This window comes from Quercus robur, chromosome 4 (genome assembly GCF_932294415.1).
Source record: "Quercus robur chromosome 4, dhQueRobu3.1, whole genome shotgun sequence".
NCBI classification, from domain to species: domain Eukaryota; kingdom Viridiplantae; phylum Streptophyta; class Magnoliopsida; order Fagales; family Fagaceae; genus Quercus; species Quercus robur.
Window position 1 is genome coordinate 64382200 of NC_065537.1, and position 23406 is coordinate 64405605.

General features: G+C 33.4%; 1 protein-coding gene across 3 annotated transcripts; it reads left to right on the forward strand.

The window, feature by feature from the left end:
• The first annotated feature begins 820 nt into the window (after window positions 1-820).
• On the forward strand, window positions 821-13068 carry LOC126723349 (nucleolar GTP-binding protein 1). Of its 3 annotated transcripts, XM_050426703.1 has the most exons (14): window positions 828-1087; window positions 1256-1389; window positions 2697-2817; window positions 2948-3012; window positions 3135-3248; window positions 3719-3793; window positions 5509-5547; window positions 5628-5699; window positions 6994-7107; window positions 7673-7744; window positions 7827-7863; window positions 9419-9531; window positions 11025-11231; window positions 12655-13068. In XM_050426703.1, the coding sequence occupies exons 1-14, from the start codon at window positions 1006-1008 to the stop codon at window positions 12742-12744; spliced, it is 1335 nt and encodes a 444-aa protein (XP_050282660.1). In that variant the 5' UTR covers window positions 828-1005; the 3' UTR covers window positions 12745-13068. The 3 variants fall into 3 exon arrangements, with proteins under 3 accessions (XP_050282662.1, XP_050282661.1, XP_050282660.1); XM_050426705.1 differs by lacking the exon at window positions 11025-11231 and having other exon boundaries at window positions 821-1087; XM_050426704.1 differs by lacking the exon at window positions 6994-7107 and having other exon boundaries at window positions 825-1087.
• The last annotated feature ends 10338 nt before the right edge of the window (window positions 13069-23406 follow it).

Below are 23406 nucleotides of genomic sequence, written 5' to 3' on the forward strand. Positions count from 1 at the left end.
ACTACTAAAACTGAAGGGAGTGGTTCTTACTGCTTAACATAACATAACATGCCTATGTTTTGTGGGGTTGTCTTTGCACAACTAACTTAACTTCTTACTTGTCGTGTCTTGTAGGCTTTAGTTGGTTTCACTTTGTGTATTTTGGTAAATATATAAAAGTTTGGATATGTATGGATTTTACACCCTATATTTTTAGAATTTAGAGTGTAATTTAAACATCCCAAACTTTAGAAAATAAATTCAAATTCTAAAATTTCAAAGTGTAAAATCTAAATATTTCAAAATTTTAGAGGTGTAATTTACAATTTAGTCTAAAATTTATCATATATAAATATTTTATGCTTTTTTTTTTTTGGGAGGGGGAAGGGAATTTCTCTACTTACATTTTTTTTGGGTAAAATGCAAAATTTACCTTCAAAGTTTTTTCAGATTTCATTTCAGTCCTCTAACTTTACTTTTGTTTATTTCGGGTTTTTTCATCAACTTTTGTTATATGTTGTGGTTAATTTTTCAATTTTATAAATTTTTCTTCAAAATTTTTAAATTAAAAAAATCAATTAATGATTAAAAAATATTTTTCATATATTTTTTAAAAATTTTAACAAAAATTAACTGAAAAACCTTAATTAAATAAATCTGAAACTTAGAGGACTGAAATATATGAAAACAAAATTAGAGAATTGAAATGAAACCGGAAGAAAATTAGGGTACGAGTTTAGTTTAGTTTAGTTTTTTTTTAATATATTTTTTTTCTACTAAGCGCGCACACCCCCAAAAAAAAAAAAAAAAAAAAACAATCAATCAATCAATCTTCCCATTAAACGATCTCTCCCCTCTCTCTTTTAAAAATTAACGCTTGCAACCGTCATTGTTAAACCTCAACCTCACATACTTTGTACTAAAACCCCAGACTCTCAGTCAGTCAGTATAGCTAAAACCCAGAAACGATTTGCATCTTCTTTCTCTGCAAAATCAATAAGATTTTTATTAAAGAAGAAATAGAAGATGAGTAAGGCCTACACTCTCTTCCAGCTATGCCATTCTCCTTCCACCAATTTTCTTTTCGGCTCCTCCAAATCCCATAGAGGTTCTCTCTCTCTCTCTCGCTCTCTGAAATCACTGTTTTTTTTTTTTTTTTAAATGCTTTAAAAACATTCCTGATTATTTGATGTGGGTTTATCTTAAAAACCCATTTTTTTATTATATTTCAAAGTCTTTGATTTTTTTTTAATTTTACATTGAAATACTAATGCAGGTTTGTATATGATACCTGGTTGGAAAGTTTATCCAACTCTCCACTTTTGTAAAAACGTGCAAACTACTACCTATGAAGTTGTCAATGCAAGTTATGTGCCCACTGCACAAACTAAAGAAGAAAAGGAAATAAAGGTATGGATAAGATACAAGGATAGATAAAACCAATTATTGTTTATCTTTTTTTTTTCTTTTCTTTTTTTTACATACAAATGAACTTGCTAGTTTTATCTCACTTGGCATTTGTTACTGTGTTTTAATAACATGCTTCAAGTGTTACTTCTTTGTATGCAAATGTGCAAATAAGTGTCAAAGAAGGGGTTTTTCTTCTTGGTTAAAAAGTGTCTTGGAATGCAAATTATTAAGGACAAAACTTAAGTATAATACTTTAGGTGCAATACGTTTAATTTTCCAATCAAATTCAAACATATAACTGTGTTGATTTTAATTATCCTTGGAAAGGTAACACTGTTTGTGCTTTATTGGTCAATACATCCATGTGTTTGAATCTAATTGGGAAACATAATGTACACCACCTGAGAATCTGTACCCAAGTTTTGCCCATTTTTAATGGGAAGTTGTCTCACATGGAGTGGAAATGAAGAGGTGCCTTTCAGAAACAAAAAGTTTTTGACTTTAAGGGAGGGATGGATGATTTGACTCTAGTAGAGTCAGCTTGGAGGAATTGGAAGAAGGTTAACCTAAGGAGGTTAGTAAGCTTCTTTTTTTTTGTGGGGGGGGGGTGTATGTTCTTTCAAAAAATCGGGAAAGCTTTGGGCCTCATTAGTAAGCAGTGTGATCAAAGCTTTGGCGGGGTTGGGTAAGAAAACACATGGTGGAGTGGAGTTTTTGGAATGAAAAGTATGGTTAGTTATGAGAGAGTCCAGAAGATCTTTGGGGTGGGCCTTTAGAATCTTATGAAGGACTGGTTTGAATTTCAAATTTGCGGCACTTATGCAGTTAACAACTTCTGATTGTTGGCCTGCCAACTAAGAAATAACATTCATTCATGTAGATGTCTAGGTGGAGCCACCAACATTCTAGTGTATCCATATACCATTTGATCATATGAGATTATTATGTTAAGGGTTTCTAGAATATATGGAGCAAACTAATGTGGACTGGTTAACTGAATAATTTTACTTGTGTCCATAGGAGTAAGTGCTGTATAGAGTGTAATCAAAGCATTGGTGATTGCTTGGTGTATCTGAAAAATGATTAACTAAAGTAACGTTGAACCTTATGAAATTAAGAACAAATTTGTAATTAGTGAAGTGCCATGCCCTTTAGGTATTCTCGGTTTCTATTAACTTTTTGTTTGCTGAGTTTCCTTTTCGACTCAATGATCTCTCAGCTTTCTTTCTATGTTTTATTGTGTTTATCATTCTCTTTACTTAGCAAAAGAATTAATGGTGGTTGTGGTTCCAATGTTCTAATTTTAGGACAAGTCATCAGCACAACTTGATACAGTTGGTGCATTTCAAAAGCTGCCCATGGTGATGCCATCTGTTGATATACTTTATTCGGCACTGAAAAAGGCAAAAAGGGTTTCACCTACGAAGGGTACTTGTTGGGGGCAGTCTGTTTTTCTTCATCACTGACACATCTGATTGTACATGACATTGATAAATAGATGAAACTTGGTTCGTAAAACTTGCTGCTAACCTTGATTTTTAGTTTATTCATTTTGTAGGAATTCCCAATATTGCAAAGCGAGAGAGAAATAGAGGTGCAAAACAACTTGATGCACTGATGAAAGTTTGTTCTTAACTTTATATCTATCATATTATTCTATAGAACAAACTCATTTTCTATTTTCTGCTTCCTATATGGAATAACTGTTCAATTCTGACATCATAGCTTCCTGTTTTCATCTTTAGGAAATTGCAGTTCCCTTAAGGACGTATCTGGAGAATTTTCCAAAGAAGAAATACCTTCACCCGTATGAACGATCACTCATTGAATTGACTCTTGGTGATGGAAATTATGAAGAGGTAATTGTTATTAACTCATTGTCAACAGTTTATAAAAGCAACTTTGGGCAACTTTGGACCTTTGCAATGGGGTTTACCCACTGTAAACACCCATGGCTCTTCTGCCACTTTTGAAAGGATCAATGATGATGTTCCAGTAGTAGATTTATTAAAATAACCATATATATATGTGTGTGTGTGTGTGTATGTGCGTGCGTGCTGACTATAAATATAATCTAGTATAATAATAGTATTTTCCTTTTTTATTGAACAAGTAACATGGTGAGTGTAATTTCTTCTTGTTCTTGTTTTTTTTTAGGCTGTTTTCTTTTTATGTGGAATCCTGGTCAGCTTTCTGACTATTTTCAGTGCAGGAGGATTTAACTCTAAGACATTTGAGGCATTCACATTTGTCTATACCACCAGACATGTTGACTGTGTAAAATTCCTTTATATATTTGTTGATTGCATATTTACTCATGGTTTGATAGGTGTTGGGAAAGGTTAATTCCCTGAGGAAGAATGTGGTATCTGTTGGAAAGGAACATGCTTCTCTCTGTGCCAAGGTTGGAATCTTCAATCAAATCTAAGTGCTGTTGTGTCACTTGTGGAGTATCCTTATTTTTTTATGTGGTCAAATATGGGTATTGCTAATATAAGATTCAATCTTTGGCTTGCTTCAAGCCATGTTGAAACCTGTACTATTGGAAAAAAAGGTAATTTATTGACCTTCTAGGGTAACTTAGGGGATCCCATATTATGCTATAAATTGATTGTTGTCCTGCATGTTGTCCCTGATGATTACATAAGACATGCTCTGAATTGTAGGTTCATATATAATTTTAACTTCATATGCATTCACACGATCTTTCAGGGATAAAAAAAAAAGAATGCTATGATGGATCAGACCTCTAGCACAGTTGACAAATCTTTAACAAAAAAAAAAAAAAAATTGACAAATCTTGGGGTTTGATCACAAATGGCATAGTAATTGTCTAAAATAGATATTAGTTACTTATAGAAGATGGAGGTTATAACTTGGTTTTGATGAAGTTGAAAGGAATGACTGAACCACAAGGGGGAACTTAAGTTGCTTGTTGGGGTGGAAACAAGAGTTTTTTGCTTCTTTTCAGGAAATGTAGTGCAGTTTTAGTGAATATATGTATTTGCATACCCTCTTATTCTTAAATAAATTCAATACTTATAGAGAACTAATTGCTTTGTAATTATATTTCTATCATTTTTTTTTTTTTTTTTGATAAGTAAGAAAGATATATATTCAAGAAGCTACCTCATGAAAGATATATATTTCTATCATATAATTGTCACATGTATTATAATTTTTTAAATGTTTATTTTTTTGTTTACATGCATTTGGTGGGCCTTGAACCCACGATCTTGCCTTCCACCTTACTTTTTAGAAGGGAAGATGGTGCCATTTGAGCTAGCTCATCATCTACATGTGTTTTAAAATTTTTAAATAGGAACTTAATAAATTTAGCAGTCAATCTCAACAACAGATGACTAATACAGTGGGAAATTGTTTTTCTTTAAAATATGTAACAATAAACAACGTCCTCCATTTTTGTTTTTAAACAGTAGATTGTCTAGAGTTCCCAGATACCTTGTGCTTTTGTTAGTCTTACTTGTATCTTTACTTTGTTTTTGTTTCTTTGTTTGGCCATTTTCTTTGTATACTCCCCCGATGTACTAGGTTTGTGCCCCTTTATGTGCCGCTGAGTTGAATTTTTTTTATTTCTCAAACAATGTTACTGCATACAACCTTACTAGTGTCAACCATGGTTTTTTGTTTTTTGGACTTTATGCAGCTATTAAGGAGTTTTGTACAAGAACAATGGTTCTTATCCCTTTGATTTAGTGTAGATATTGACTGCAGCTTTTGCCTGGGCTGTTATGAATTTAACAATAGTGTTGCAGCAGATAGGACACAATAAGTATCTAAACAGCCTAAAAGGAAAGAAAAGCAAAAATGGCTTTACAAATACTAACTTAACTATTTCTTTCCTTGCCACTCTGTGCGAGAAAATTCAATTCTTTTATGCTCTCACAGAGGCAAGAACATTAAGTAATATTAATTTCCTAACTTCACTTCCATCAAGCTCAATCTATTATTATTGCTCAAACAATAATTTGAAGATGCCTGTCTATTTGTAAATTTCTTAGTACAAACTTTCCATTTTGTAATCATGGATATGGAATTTTTGTTCCTTCTGCATTTTTTCTGTTTGTTGCCCGTTAAACATGTTTGTGTCTTGTGCAGTCTTTAACGAAGCGAGAAGCAGAGGAAAGACTGAGTGAGGTGAGCTCTTGTCTCTATGCAGAATACATTTTCCGTTCACATCAATGAAATTATTTTGTTTACTTTGACTTTGACTGCAGGGTAGGAAGAAAATTGAAGAGATTTTCAGTCATGAAGGAAAAGCTGTTGATGCTTTGTTACATATTGCCAAGGTATTCTCCCTTCTGAAACAGGACTCTTAGATGAAGAGAAAAGCTTGAATATATCTTTAATTCTTCCAAATAATTTTTTTTTTCTTTTTTTGATAGGTAAGAAAGATTTAATTCTTCCAAATAATTATACAACTTTGATGCCCAAACCTCCCTTGTCAACATTTTTTGACATTATTTATAAGACACCAAATAATGAGAACACAAATGACTGTATCTCCTAGTGCACAAAGCTCTCTTGCCACTGAACAGTGGATTAAAGGACGATAATTCCTTTTTTCTTTCAACTATTCTTGAACATTCAATACCAATCAACAATTAACAACTTTCTCTACAAAGATTATCTATTGTCAAAATCTTTCCAAGGGAATTTCAGAAAAAGTGATTGGACCCTCATACTCCCCAATTAAATGATAGGACCTCAAATTTTCCAAGCTATACCAACCTCCAACATATTTCATCCTCACCTCAAAGGGAAGTTAGAATACAATAAGTCAAAGAAAGTACTTATCAAAAAAAAAAAGAAGTAGCCGTAATTTTTATTCCCAATCCTGAAAGGCATGAATTAACATGAATATGCATGTCTGACTAAAGGGACAGATGATCAGGGCTTTACAACATTTTGCCCTTTGTTAGTGTCATGACAATATTGCAAATATTTTATACAAGAGAAAGTATTACGGTGCCTGGAAAATAATAGTGGACATGAACATAACTTTATTTGGACAGAATTCCATTGTAAACTTACGTAAAAATAGATGGATATATATTAATTTTTTTTTTTTTTGGGAAATAAATCATTCATTAACAAATTCAATTTGATGCACAGTTCAGTCGAGGGAGGAATTTGAGGACATTTACTGCCTGCAATGAATGATATGTTCATTTTGTAGTTTTTTTTTTTTTTTTTCATTGATTTCTTGTTGCTTTTTGCCTTTTCCGGATGTCCACATTTTCAGTTTGCTTAGTTTCTTCTTACTTGTTCGCTACATTTCAGTATCAGTAATGCATTTTAAGAGCTTATCAGCTTGAAGTTTTTCAATTTCCCCCCCCCATAAGATAACCACTATGTATGTAAGTATCTATGTATTAAATTTTCCTGACTAATGAGTCATTAGTGAAGTTTTTTTCTTACAGTGTCTTGTTTTCAATTTTTTAATTGACAAGTTACACATGCTACGTGGTCTTGAACGTACGGCTTTACCCTCCATCCCATACTTGAGGGAGGAGAAAGTCCCATTTGAACTAGTGGTCATTGGCCTGATGGTGTCTTTTTCATAATGTATAACTTTTGTAGACTCTACGGGCAATGCCTGTCGTTGATCTGGAAACACCGACACTCTGTCTTGTTGGAGCTCCTAATGTGGGGAAGTCATCTTTGGTCCGGATACTCTCTACAGGGAAGCCAGAGGTTGTTGCAGAATTATTGATGGTTATATGTGCTCATTTATTGTTTTGGTTACACATCCTTAAAGTTAATGCTAATGCTTTAAATAAAGAGTGTTAACAAGCTAAGTTCAAGCATTCTTAGATCTTGCAATTAAAGCAATACTATAAACATAATGGCCAAAAGATTCACACTGGATTCTTATTATTGGTGCTCTAATTTTCATTTAAGAACTCTAGTACAAAGTTTTTAGTTTATATATTTTTAACTAGTTAATTAAGATTTTATACTACTTCACACACACACACACACACACACACACACACACAAAAAAAAAAAAAATTATACCGAAATATTATATTTTGCTGCTAACTGTCAACTTCAAGATTCACAATGGATTCTTATTATTGGTGCTCTAATTTTCATTTAAGAACTCTAGTACAAAGTTTTTAATTTATATATTTTTAACTAGTTAGTTAAGATTTTATACTACTACACAAAAATAAGATTTAATACCAAAATATCATATTTTGCTGCTAACTGTCAACTTCTTTATTTCCCCCCTCTTTCTTCCCTTCTTCTCTTTCAGATCTGCAACTATCCTTTCACGACAAGAGGAATACTAATGGGTCATATAGCTTTTAACTACCAGAATTTTCAGGTCATCATTCATCTAAGATGTGTAATGCTATTTTTATTCAAGATATATTCAATTTTAGTAACATCTTTAAAATCAACCACAGGTGACAGACACGCCTGGCCTACTGAAGAGATGTGATGGTAAGACACTTGTGCTTCCTTTTTTCTTTCCTCACAATGAATGTATAGTGTGCCTTTGTCACTGTTCTTGTCAGTCATAGTGATCAAATGTACAGTCATAGTGGAGGAGCATCTATTTTGTATGTAGAAAGAAAAATTAGTTGTTTTTCTGTATACATCTAATCGTTTCAAAAGCATGATGGCTTATTGGAAAATCTTCAAGGTTTGAAGGAGACTCAGATGACCATGTCTAGTCTTGAGTTATTAAGGGTCCTACGTTTAAGATAGTTAAAGTTTGATATTTATAAAAAAAAAAAGATAGGGTTTGATCAAATTGTTTAGCTTTGCTGCCAACTTGATTGATATATGAGTATAGTTTCTAATTGTTTGAGAGGAAGTGTAAGCAGAGTATACAGAAGGTAATTAATTTTGATGTATATCTTAATTTCTAGGTTATGATGACATTGGAAGTACTTTAAATTGCAAGTTGCTTCTTTTCATTTGCTAAAATAACAGTGTTGGATCAACTATTCAACTTTCAAGTAGCAACGACTTTTAAAACCATGTCTCATATTCTCATCTGTTTATTACTTTATTGACAATAAAAGAAAGTTGTGCTTCTATTTAAATTTTAGCACTTTTCCTCATGTGTGGGCTCAGGACTCCTCAATAAACAGGGCCCAAGTCGTTGATTTTTCACTTTTAAATGAAAAGTAGAGTGGAGATAGGGTTCAAACTTAGCACCACCTACTTTGATATCATGATGAACTACTATTAGTCCCAAAAGCTTAAGTCCATCATTTAACCATTATTCTAATAGAGTCCATTGTTTGACCAGTTTTCCAAGTGATCACTGGTTCTTCTATAGTGCATAGCTTTAGTGTGCTAGGTTTTTAGAAACTAGAGCCCCCTTTTTGAGGTTACTGATGCAGTTAAATAGTCTACATTGTTGAGGAGTTGGATGATGCTGAGATAACTGAAACGTGACCAAAGTCGGTGAATGTTTAGTTTCTTGTAGGAATGAAGTTGTTTCATTCTGTTCTGATGGCATTTGAATGATTATATCTAGTTGCAGGAACAGGTCAAATTTTGTGTATTTATTGAAATGCTGTAAATTTGAATATTTTCTAATATTATGATTTCTTCTTTCTTGCAATGATTCCATTTCCAGTGATGATATAAGCTTTTGAGGATTGTTTTGGTAAAGAAAACAGTATAAGGGAAGTGGATTGGACTGACTCCTACAGTCTTACTTTTTCGCACATAAACATCATAAGTTTGGGAAAAGAATTTAATTACAGTTCACTCAAAGACACAAACACAAAGTAGATTCTGCTTTGCTTTTGATTGTTTCAACTATACATTACCAAAAAATAAAAGTTAGGTTAAATGCTCTAAGGACAAATCCATGAACTGCCTTGGATTGCTTTCCTGAAACGTGATAATTTAGAGATAGTATTTTAGTGTCAGATAATATAGTTCTTCACATACAAAGGGGTGGTGTTTGGTTCCTTTGCTTGTATATTTTATAGCTGTAGTATGTTATGCCACTTTTTTTTCTTGCTTGGATCTGCAGAGGACAGGAATAATTTGGAAAAGTTGACACTTGCTGTCCTATCTCATTTGCCTACTGCAATATTATATGTTCATGACCTCTCTGGAGAGTGTGGGACCTCACCTTCTGATCAGGTATTATATAATATTTTGGTCCTATTGATTATAATCCTAAAGAACCCAATGTTATGTAATCTATATGGCAAGGTAAAGATGTATTGCAAAAATAGGCTGTTCTTTAAGTTGAGGGTTTTTTTTTTTTTTGATTAGTAAGATCTATTGATATCATAAAAGGGATGCCCTAGTACACAGGAAGCGTACAGGGGTCAAAGAAATCAAGTAAAAAAATTGCAAAAATCTAGAAAATCAAGAAAGGAAGAGTAAGATCAGTTTTGCAAAGCACACAGCCAATCTACTAAGGTTCTAAAGAAAAATAACTTGAGGTCAGGTCTGAAATGGATCTCTCATTATCTTCAAAGCACCTACGATTTCTTTCCCTCCAAAGACACGACATGAGACAATGGGGAACAATTATCCATATATGACCATTTTGATGATGACCAAACCACCTTTGCCAACAAGCTAGGAGCCCTACAACTGACTTTGGCATAACCTAACTTACTCCAAATAAGCCCAAAACCATAGGCCACAAGTCCACGGCAACCGGACAATGAAGGAAAAGATGGTCAATTGATTCACCATTACAATTGCGCATATAACACTAATCCAATATCCAAACATTCCCTTTTCTTAAATTATTAATCGTCAAACATTTTCCCCAATCTACAGTCCAAACAAAGAAAGCCACTCGAGAGGGGATCTTTTGCATCCATATGCTTTTTCAAGGAAAACATAAATTATTAGAGCCCATTAGCAGACAATAATAAGCATTAACCATCAACCCCTTAGTTCTCTATGGTTTCCAGCTCATTTTATCCTCCCCAATTCCCTTTACAGAAGTTCCATATATGGTATCAATGAAGCTCAGTTTATATTTATAATCTTGGGAAGAAAATATATAGATATATATAGATATAGATATAGTTTGAATGTTTTAAGCAATTATTGGGTAGGAGTGGCTGGATCAACAATTGTGGCCTGATAGTTGGATTTCAATTCTAACTCTTTTATTCATGCTACATGTGCAGACATTGAGAGGAAATTTTGAAGTTTCATTTGATAAAATACTGATCATTCCAAAGCTTAAGTTGTTAGGAAATGTTAAATTTAATCATTTAACCATAATTCTAATATTTTTCCTCACATACGGCCTAAGACTCCCCTATAATAAGAGAGTTATAACGTGGGATTTTTAATTTTTTAAATGGGAGGCAAAGTATAGACAGAGTTTGAATTCATGACCACTTGCTTTGATACCATAATAAATTACTCATTGTCTCAAAAGCTTAAGTTGTTAGGAAATGGTGAATTTGATTATTTAACCATAATTTTCACACGTCAATCTGTTACATTTTGAATCTTTATTTATTTTCCCCTTTTCTTTCTTTTGTCTTTTTGGGAGATGGGAGGGGAGGGGAGGTTTAAGAAAGAGAATTTCATTGTCATCTTTGTGAAAATTTTGTCTTTTAATGACATTTTTTTTGGATTCTTGATGATGGATTCTGTAGTTTGTCATATACAAAGAAATAAAGGAAAGGTTTGGCGGCCATCTGTGGCTTGATGTTGTGTCCAAATGTGATTTGCTGCATAAGTCCCCTGTGGTCTTCATCACGGATGATGATAATCCTGATCATGTTGAGCTGGCAAGATACCGGAAATTGGGACCTGATGGAGCTATCCATGTATCTATAATGAGTGAAGCAGGTCTCAACGAGGTAACGATTTTATGAAAATTTACCTATAAAAAAACATTTTTTTTGAAAATTTAGGCCCTAAAAATAGTCTTGATCTGATTTCTTATATTTGAATTTGAATTTATGAGCATTTTCATTTTGCAAAAAAGATCTCTTAATTGCCTTTAGTATTCTATAGTTAGTGCAGAAATGTAAATGTAACACCATTTGTTTCTTATATTTTGTTCTCCATTCATAGGTATCGTGAATTTTTGGGACTATCCACAAAGTAACCTGATTTTTATGTGTGCTAGTTTTTCTTAGTTTATGTGTGAATTTATAGAATCATTTACATAGTATAAGAAGATGTGGAGTGCTTTACATTGTAAATCATTGCTTAGTTTATGTATGCCACTTTTCATCTGCTTACTTTTGAAGATGTAGAACTTCGACTCAATTGCAAGCATTCTTCATTAGTTCTCTTAATGAGTGGTCTTTTGTATTGGGTCTTGCAAATAATAACTTTGTTCATTCCTTTATAGACTCGATCCATATGTAGATATTTTTCCAATTGTAATTCTTTAGGCTACTTCTTGACTATTTTCACAAGGTAGTCTCATCTCAATAAAGTTATTTTTACCTATAAAAGAAACAAAGAGGAAAGACTCTATGGTCAAGAGATACTAAAGGGCAAGAGCTCTTGATATCTTGGATCAATAATTCATAAAGATGGAAATATTGAAGATGATGTAAATCATAAGATAAGAGTGGAGTGGATAAAGTGGGGAAGCGTGTTAAAAGTTTGTGTGATCATAGAATATCTATTAAATTAAAGGGAAAATTTTATAGAACTATTATAAGACCAGTTATATTCAATGGTACTGAATGTTGGGTTGTTAGGAAGCAACATATTCATAAATTGAGTCAAGCTGAGATGAGAATGTTAAGATGGGTAAGTGAAAATACAAGAAAAGCTAGGATTCTAAAAGAGGAATTCCATTTAAAGATAGGGGTGGCCATACTGGTGAAAAAATGAGGGAGAGTCGCTTGAGGTGGTTTGGCCATGTTCGGAGGAGAACGATTAGTGCACTAGTAAAAATAATGAGTTGAAAGTAGAGATAGATAAAAATAACATTAGTACAAGGAATAAAAAAGAACATGTCAAAGTAACAAAAATATGACTTCACATCCAAAAGAATGGCAAAAAAGAATATTTGTAGCCAAACTTGATGAATTTGATGAGGATTTATAGTTGAGCCAGAAAATTTTGGGATTGAGGCTTGGTTAATATTGATGTTGTAGTATCTACATAATAACTCTAGAACATTCTTGTTCTAATTTTAACTGTAACCCATGTATCTTGAAACTTCACTTTTGTGTACTTCTTGACAGGTTCTTTTTCAACATTTGGATTCCAATTTTTCCTGGTGACTTTCAATTTAGAACCTTTTTTTTTTCTCTGCAGTTGAAGGTTAGAGTGCATGAGCTGCTGACTTCGCAGATGGCCAGGATCAAAAGTGAAAAAAGCAACCAAGAAAATCTAGTTATTAGTTGAGATTGATATTCTGAGAATAACTTCAACAACCCCAGAAAGGAGTTCAAAGCACACTTTTTAAAATTTGACTATTGCCATGGACAACAAATTGGCCGGATTTCTAATGAGCTGAGGATCAGAGCGTCCAGGTTCTTGCCTCTATAAACACTGCATCTTCAGATTTTTCTCAGTTCACATGTGATGAGATGTTGCTCATGCTGCACTGTTAATGTGGGGAGGTGGATTTAAATGTCTTATATTGTAACGTGATAACTTATGCCTATCCTTTGGTAATTGCTATATTTTCATGTTTTCAAGTGTATATAAGTGAACCGATTATTTGCATATTGTTTTAAAAAAAAAAATTGGAAGTCCTTTAATTGTTCAAAATCTCTAGTGAATTGTATAGTACAGGACAATTTAAAATGAGCTTCCAGATGGTATCAATGTATGTATCATTCACAATTAGGCAAATTCATTAATTTATTGTTGCCACTTTCTTAATTGTTATTGAAACTAACATGAAAGGAATCAATATTAAAAATGTTTTTTTTTTGTTTTGTTCAAATTATGATAACGGTCCAAAATAAATAAATAAAATTTCCCATTCACCAGACCCGAAAAAATATTTAATCATTTATGCTTGAAATGTGGCATGCATTAATTATTTTTTGAGATTTCCTTAAATCTGATGTCATTTGTCCTCCTTAACCTTTTACACCACTCTTATTTATTTATTTATTTATTTTTGTCTTCGATCTTTCATTTATCATTAATTCTCTCTTAGTCTTCTTACAAGAAATTATCTGCAATCGGTTGGCGGCCATTGCTCCATAAAAAGCTCAATCTTGACCTCATCTTGACAATGATGGTGACTAGTCGAGGAGGATCAGATCTAGATAAGGTCAAGGTTGAGCTTTTGGGCTCAATGCCGGCATCGAGCTCCTAGGCTAGATCCCAATGTTAGGTCGAGCTCCAACTCCTCGGCACACCATTAATCAAATGTTCATCACCCAAAGAGGTCAGGTTGAGTGTTGATTTGTGGTCTTTGATGTTTGTTTTGCTTGTTTGGGATTCATTGGGTTAGAGCATCCACAACAGTGGAACCATAATTTTAGCTATTTGGCTCCATCAAAACCTATTTTATCTATTTTACCTACTAATTTTACAAAACACATAACATCAGTGATTTTATTTTAGCTTTCAACACAATAAACTAATATAAACATAATAAAATAATATATCCACTTTAATAAATAACAACAATCACCACCGGTCAACCACCACTTTAAACAGCCCACCACCACTACAACTACCCAGAACCAACTCCTCCACTACCACAACCACCAAAATCAGCCCACAACTACCCAAGAAAATCAACCCACAACCACAAAAATAAAACCCACGGCAACATCACAACACAACTATAGGGACACGATTATTCACGATCCAAGAATAACATTGGGCTCGTATGTAAAGGGCCCGAACAATATAATTTGTAGAGTGTGGGATTGAAAGGCTTGACCTTGGTCACTGGACAGCGGTCTAATTATGGTTTTTATGGAAGCTCATACGAAGGTGGGCCTGGCGTGAATGACAAAACCTTTCTTCAGTGGCGACCTATGGGGTTTTTGTCCTCGGACCCCGTCCGAGGAGCTTAGTGTTCTTTTCATTCTCCATTTTTTAGGGCTTCTCCCTCTGTGGGCTCCCCTTTCCCCTTGGTTCTTCTTCCCTTTTATACTAGTAGTTACTTCCCTTTCAATGTCCACGTGTAGGTTTTACTTTCTGGGATGGAGACTTGTCCTATCAGCCCATACCTAAAATGGTTAGGAGTAGACGTAAAAGTTGAATAGCATGGTGAAGAGCATGGGCCTGTCAGATGTAGAGTTCTTTATTACAGTATTGGCAGCTTTTTCACATGTCTTGTCCCTGCATTAAACTCGTCCTTCTTCTTTAGGTGTCTTGTGGAATGCTGAGCGTGAGATCGTCCTCGGCCACATTCTTGGGCCTTTTTGGAGCTTTCATTATGCGTCCTCAGCAATAGGTCTCCTCGGCCTGGGCCTTGGGCCCTAATATAAAGTAGGCCGGGACCACAAATTCCCCGGCCCCACAACAACCAAACCACAACCACCATCATAGTAGCCTCAAGCTCAACCAAAAAACTAGCGAACAATTGAAAAAAAAAAAAAAACTCATCCTCAAGATATTCAGGATACCCAAGCCAAGAGCACACAAATACACACAATCAAAAATCTTAAAACCCAGATATGCAATTCAAAGAGACCCACACAGCAACCACACACCACGACCCCAGCAACCCACCCACGAACCCAGCATCTGAAAGGAGGTGAGGGAAGAAGAGCACCAACCATTTCGGCACTGAGATCCTCACTGAAACCACCCATGAACTATTTCGGCACCGAACCCAACCACGAACCCAACCCTTGCTGAGCTTAGTCTCACTGTTTCGGCACCGAGATCCTCATTGAAATCATCAACACTGTCAATCTTTAATCTCTCCATGCTGGAAGAGAGGGGAAAAAAAGAAAAAAGAAAGGGAGAAGAGCTAAAAAGGAAAAATGAATGAAATGTGTTCGGGCTACAGTGCTACAAGAGGAAGAAGATGAGAGTAAATATTATTTAATTGAAAAGATAAATAAAATATTAATATTTTGGTATAGCTTTGAGCTACAATGCACAACCAAATGCACAACCAAAGATGGCTATGCACTGTAGTTCAAGAGCTAAAAATTTTAGATATGCCTCCACTAATGCAACCCCAATTTTTAAGTTTGTGGTGCTAAAAATAGCAATTTAGCTTTTTAGCACCACTACTACTATTGATCTTATGCCACATAAGGTTATTGAGTTGTTGGAGTCTTGGCTCGGTAAGTTTGGACGACATTGCAATATAGACTTTTGGAGGTTTGTGCTACATTACTTGATGTGATGTATTTGGTATGAAAGGAATGCTATAAGTTTTGAGGGATGTGAACGGTCTATGCTAGAGATTAAGGAGGTGTTTGGTAGGAGTATTTAAATAATAGTTTTCATTATTTAAACAACACAACACATATTTTCACAATACTCTTTCACTTGTATGTATTTCTATAACACTTAAATAACGTTACTAGAACAACATTACCAAACAGGTCCTTTTTTTTTGGTGCATACTCTTCTTGAATGGAGTGTGGCTCTGTCTCATTTTTTTCTCCCTTCCTATTTTACTTGATCGTTGTAATTTTGGTTCTTGACTTTTGCCCTCACAGTACATTTCCAATGTACTTAGGTTGGCTATTTTATTATAATATTTTACATTACCTATCAAAAAAGGTTGAGTGTCGAGTTGAGCCTCAATTTGAGTCTAACCGACTCATAACCACTCAATTTGCAAATTTCCCTAGCCAAATCTTCCTTTTTTGTGCAGTAGATAACCAGGTTTTATATTGGGGAGAGGAATTCAACTTGTGCCTATGTTTCCTACATGAGTTAAGCATTCAATCTAGTGCTTATTGTGCACCGGACAGGACACTGAGCTGACGTGGCCATTTAAGTGTCCATGTCTCTTCTAGTGCACAAGAGCATTGGATGTAAATTACGTCTGATTTGTTCCCAAGATCAATAGTACCCTAATTTTCTAGATTACTTTTCTTAACTTCCCCACCCATCCACCCCCCTTTGTGCTAAATTTAGAATAGATGGAAAGACGATTTGAATGTAGGTTCTCCTTTAATGAGAAGGAGTGGGTAAACAATTCCTACTGATTGATTTACCTGGGCTCTCCTTTGTTTCTATCTAATCATAAAACTATTGAGTTCAAATAATTGGAGGAAGCTAAATTGAGTGGGTGGAGGAGAAATGGTCTTTCTTGGGCAAGTAGGAGCACCCTTATCAAGTTAGTTGCTCAAGACTCACCTCCTTATGGTATGTCATTTTTCCACATTCCAATCAAGTCTGCTCAAAGCATGACATTATGTGGATTCAGGTGGAATACAAGGCAAGTTTGTGGCCCTTAAAGCTTGGGACAAAATTTGTCCTCCTAAGGCTTCGTTTGGGAGTTCATAAGGGAATGAAATGAAATGATCATAAAAGAAAGGAATGAAATGGAATGTATTTAAGTAATGGAAAAGAATAGAAAAGAAATGAATGAAATGGAATTAAGTAAATTTGTTTAGATGTTTTAAAATAAAGGAATGGAAAAGAATGAAACAAAATGGAAAGTAATAAGTAGCCTTGTTTGGGAGTAACAAAGAGAGAAATGAATGCAATCATTTTATGGCAATATTACTATTAGAATTCTATTTTAAAATCAATGGCTAAATATATAGGAGTAATTTGGGAGTTTTAGTATAAAATTCAATAAATTTAATTGCATTCCCTTCAATTCCTCCCAATTTTGGGAGGAATGAAAATTTGAGGTTATAATGAATAAAAAGGAATCAGTATTTCCTCTATCCATTCTATTCTCTCCCATTTAAACTCCTAAACAAGGTAATAAACTTTACATTCCCCACATTAAAGCTTCAAAACAAGGGAATGAAAGAATATTCTAAAATTATTCTTTTCATTCATTTCCCTTCCATTCATTTCCCTCCTCCCAAATGAGGGCTAAATGTTAGTTTTTTAGGCCATGGTTCATTGATTTTAATCAAATTATCCCAATTAAATTAATTAATTAATTAATCAATTATTCTCTTGCATTAATATTTGATTAATCAATGCACATAACCAATATTGCAATATAAATTGCCATGCTATAAAGGATACAACAATATGGTTATGAAAGGCAAAACCTTAACAGGAAAAATCTTTGGAGGTTTAACGCTTACGTATAATGGAAGAATTCACTAATGGCATTGAAGTTTTAAAAATAGAATTACCCAATCCTAATTCACTACCTCAACTTATAGTTGTGACCCAACAAAACTTCAACTCAATTGAACTCTTCCACAATGTATTTCTTCACACGAACACTCTATTCTGTGACTTCAAGTAACAACTTGAAGGTTTTCATAATGGAAACTTGACTGTGTTGTTAGTTACTGGCTTACAGCAACTTCCAAATGATCACCAATCTTCATATCTTCAATTTGTTGGTGACAGAGACTCTCACTTGGCACAAACCCTTACACACACATCAAAAACATCAATTTCACATCTAATCTCAAGTTAGGTCAAGCGCCTTTTATTCATTTTGGACATGGATTAAAAATTTCACGTCAATGTTGTCAACACATGAAACTTGAGACTTAAAAGACTCGAGTTTATTCACTGAACTTGAGTGTTAAAGACTTGAGATGCTAGTTTACAAAAATGTTTAGGAAACATGTTAAATGACAAAAAAAAAAAAAAAAAACCCTTTTATATGTTTTGGACATGTAGGGCACAATTTCCAAGTTCTTAGTCAAACTGGGCCTAAATTTGGAGTTCAGTACCCTAAGGCTTGATCGGTTGTGTGGTGACGAGCCTGCAGTTAAGCTTCAGTGAAACTTGATCAATTGAATTTAGTCAAGCTAGAAAGGTAGCATCTTTCTGGAGCAGTTCTTGATGCAATTTTGCAGTCTTTGTCTCAATTTTCAATTACAACTCTAAGACACCAAAAACTTAATAAATTTACTCAATTACAAGAGCCCATCGTGGTCAACTCTAAGACACCAAGAGTCACATAAATTTCAGACTAAATGACTTATATGAGCTGGTGCATGCACAATTCAAAAGAAAGGGTTTACTCTTATTGATACTCTTATATGAGTGGATTGATTGGGATTAAAATTGGACAATGTTATGTTATAGTTTACCAACCCTAAACCTTGAAATTACATTACTATAACATTAAGTGTGTGTTTGGATACAGCTTATTTTGCTGAAAATTGAAAATTGAAAACAATAAAAAAATAATTTTTTTTACTGTTTGTTACTGTTCAGCACTGTTCATTAGCCTAAAATTACTATTCATGACCAATAAACAGTGCATAACGCGCTGGACTTAAAAAAAAAACCGCCCAAAACGTGGACACAACCGCACTACCCAAACGAAAATCAACTTAGGGTCTTGGGTTTAATGAAGAGGTTTAAGGATCTCAACTTAGCAATGCTTGCAAAGCTGGTCTCAAATAAAGATTGTATGTGTTTGCAGGGTGTTTGAAAGGGAAATATGGAAAAAACCTTGATTTGGTTGAAGGTAAGAATTTGAAAAGTACTTCTTGGATTTTGTGGGAAATTTGTGATTTTATCAATTTTAGTGAAAAATTAAAAGAAAAAAGTGAAAATTAACACAAAGATTTTATATGATTTGGTAGTGTGACTATACCAAAGGGGAGAGCGGCAAAATTATTCACTATTTGGAAATAAAGGGAGTTAGTATATTTAGGTGTAGGCTAATTTTGTGAAAAATTTCTTAGTATCGTCTGGTTTCATTTTTGAAATGTAACATTGGGTAAAATCAATCTATAATATCTTATAAAAGTTGGATCCTCAAACTGGGGGATACATACAATGGTAACACGTGTCCTTTTGACACTGCATAAAATAATGATACATATGAAAGATAACGCCATGTGGCAGGCAATTATCGGTACATGTCAATTTCTCTTTGCCATGTGCCAACAATAATTTCCACCATTGTAATAAATATCCATTACAAGCTCCTTTGAATACTCCAAATTGTCCTTAAATACATATTGTAAATTCCATTTACAAATATTTTTTTTATAAGTAACCAAAAGGCTTTTTTTTTGGAAGGGTGGTTAAGAAATCTAAAAGGTAAGTTAATTTGAATGTTGAAACTCTCTAAAAAAAAAAGTATAAACAAAAAAAATAAATAAATAAATAAACAAAAACATAGATCTTTATCATTTTTATTTGAGTCTTAGGAACCATTTTTATTTAAGTGGGTATAACTATTACACATCATTTAGGGGGGATTCTAGATTTTTTATTTTATTTTTTATTTTTTAATACTAAGTATTTTTAACATACATACACGAGGAGAGAGGAGATGGTTTTTAAAGAAACTTACAGTGGTATATATCCAAAATGACTTAACTTTTGGATACACAGTATAGACTTTAAATCTCTTAATCTCTCACTCATTTTCCAATGTGGGATTAACTTACTAAATTTAAATATACTATACTTACGATTCTAATAATGACTCTTTTTCGTCAAGCTAATACATCAATCAGTTTTTGGTGTAGGTCGAGATTAAACTCCAAATCTCTTATTCAACAATCAGAGATTACCAATTGAACTAACTGAAACTCACCCAGGTAAACAATTTTAATTAAAAAAAAAAAACTAAAAAAGCCACCTCTGAAAATAAAATAAAAACTTTTGAAATGGTGAACTAAAAAAATTCCCCAACTTTTCTTGGTGTTTTTTTATGGCAACTAAACACTAACCAGCATGAAACAACATCATCATCAACAACGAAGATTAGATTTGGGCAGACTTAAGGTCGAGGTGGTCCTCTTCCTCTCTTTATCTCTATGCTCAAAAGCCTAATAGAAGATTAAAATAAAGAAGATAATGACGTCATAACAAATCTCATTCCCTATCCTCTCTCCAGTGAGTCTGTTTGAATCAATCTTAATTAATTCCTTGGCACCCAACAGCTAATCTAAGCTGTCTAAATACAATGAAATCGGACGCTTAATCAATTGCCCATTCTCCAGTCATTTCCAACAATAAAAGAAATCCCCAATCCTCTTATCTTTGTTGTTGTTGTTGTTTTATGCTTGGTATGGGTGTCTTGGTTTGTGTTTTTTTGCCAAGAAACACCAAGTTCGAGAATTTTTTTAATTTACCTTTTATTTTCTGAGGGGATTTTTTTTTTTATATTAAATTTTTTGACGTGATTTTTTAATAGCAATTAAATTTCTTTTCTTTTTTAGCCACATGTGCAACGTAGGCACATTGTTTCCCACGTAGGCATTTTTTGTTATTGGGTTAATGTTAAAAACTAAATTGATTATACATTGAAAATAACAAAACCAAATTAACTGTTCTCAAAATGTCAGAATTAAACTAACTGCAACCCTAAAATACAATGACCAAAATAGTATTTTCACATTTTTTTTATTGTTATAATAATTAAGAGAAGTGTTATGTCTTATGTACACAATATTTTCACAACACTTTCACAACAAATCTTAAGTAATAAGTTGTTATTGGTTCTAATTTGCATCCACCACTTAAATTATTTTTTATCCATTAAAAGTAAAAACAATTGGTAACAACTTGCCACTTTAAAATTTATTGTGAAAATCTTGTGTACATTGCATTTGGGATTAGACAGCCTTTCTATTTGTTTTCTTTTTCTTTTTCTTTTTTTCCTCTCTATTAGGCTGTTTTCCTTATGATCTATTATAACTTTTTTTTCCACACAATTTTGAGCAGAGTGGAGCAGAATGTGAAAACTTTGCATCCATTTGGCGCTAAAAGCATTCACATAAGCTCATCGAGCAAATATATATATATATATATATTTTGTCTTTTTTAGCATAAAACATACTTTTTTTTATTTTTTTTATTTTTTATCTTACATACTCACTTTTCAAAAAATCTCACATCAAATTATCTATTTTACACTATATTTCATTTAAATGTCATTTTTTTCTTTTTTAATTTTTGTATTTCTTCACACATAATAATTACCATTCACTCTCTTCCTTCATCCTTGGGACATGTAAAGAAAGAAAAAAAATTAAATGTAAAATAAATAATGACATGTAAATTTACATGGTTACTATAGCAACTATGTATTTTTACATAACTTTGCATGGCATATTGTTTGGAAATTTTGGGCTTAATTGGCTAAATGTGGTACTTTTTCTTTTATACAACGTACCATTAATGCTAGTGATCTTACAACAAAATAGGACAGAATGTGAAAATTTTGAATTTAACTTTCAATTTAAACTTGGATTTTGAAGAATAAAGACAGTAATTTCAAAATATTTTAGTGCCAATAACTCAAGCTCCTGGGGTAGATCTCGATTTGGTGCAACACCGTCCCTAATAACTTGCCTATGTTTCCTATGCGAGTTAAGCCCTCAATCCAGCGCTCATGTGTATTGGACAGGACACTAGGTTGATATGTGGCCATTATAAGACACTGTTGTGCCCATGTACCACTAGTGCACAAGAGCATTGGAGGTAAGCCAAGTCTTTACGCAATTGATTTGTTCTCACTATTAATATATTTGAACCTAGCTTTTCCAGGTCAATTAAGAGTTTTTCCCTCCTTAAATTTACAATTAATGGGAAGGAGATTTGAACATAAGTTCTCCTTTAAGGAGATCAGCCATTGAATCACGAGTCTCTTGGAAATTTATTTGCTTCCGCTAATAGAGTATTTATCAGCCTTTAAAACCTGTTTCAACCCAATAAAAGCCTCTTCAATAGTCCCTCATAAACTTAAAGAAACCACAGAAATGGGCTGTTGCAAGAAGCTTACTAAAAGAAATTAAAAATTACTTCCCAATATTTCTCCTATTCGTTGAATTTGATAACTGTAGATCCTAGTTATCAATAAGTTCTGTGAGGAAGTAAACGAGAAGTTAGAAAAACATCATAGGTAAGATCAGGTAATCCTAAACATAATGGGAAAACAGCATTGTGGAGACTTTACTAGTTTAGAAAAAAAAGACTATGAAAGCCCATCTTAAGGGTATATCTGAAAAATGAAAATAGCTCACTTAGAATTGGCATGTGGTCCAAATCAGGAGTCATATCCTAACACTTTTACAAGTTAAACAAATATATAACTTACTTAATTGATGCTGATGATCTGTTGTTTTGTTGGATTAAAAGAGCAGAAATTGAAGCTTTAATGGCATGTTAAGATAACTTTTGCAGTTGGTCTGGGCAGAAATTCAGTAAAGAGGTAGTCTTTTTTTTGGGTGTGCATGTCTAAAAATGTGAGCAATAGCACTGAGATAACTGAGGAGTGGGTAACAGTTCCTACTGATTTAAAATACCTGGGCTCTCCTTTGTTTCAATCTAATCACAAAACTGTTAAGTTTAAATAATTAGAGGAAAAGATGGAAGCTAAATTGAGTGGGTGGACGAGAAACAGTCTTATTGGGCAGGCAGGAGCACCTTTATCAAGTCATTTGCACAAGACTCACCTCCTTTCTTCTATGTTATTTTTCAGCATTCCCAATCAAGGCAGTTCGTGGCCCTTAAAGCTTGGGACAAAATATGCCAACCTAAATGTTAGATTTTAGACCTCAGTTGATTGATTCTTTCATGGCCAATTTCATTGGTTTTTTATATTTATGTTTGTTAGGGAAAACCACACCAACCACAGTTGAGGTATAAGAAACTGGCACTCTCTTAAGGTATATTTACTTTGAGTAGTTCTAGGACCACAAATTATTCCACAACTTTTTTGCCACAACTCTAACGTGACAGATTATGAGTGGTTAACTATCACTTACATATGAACCCACTATTTTTTCTTTATCAATCACACTTTGCCACGTCACAGTTGTGGCAAGAAGTTGTAAAAAATTATGTGGTCCTAGACTTTTCCATTTACTCTTGGCTTATTGATAAAATAATCATTTTGTCCATACAAACTTTGACTAAGGATTCTAAGGTATGATTGGCCACCTATTTTAAATGGTTTCAGCCATAATTATTGTTTTTAATGGTCATAAGGTCCTCTAACCGAAATTA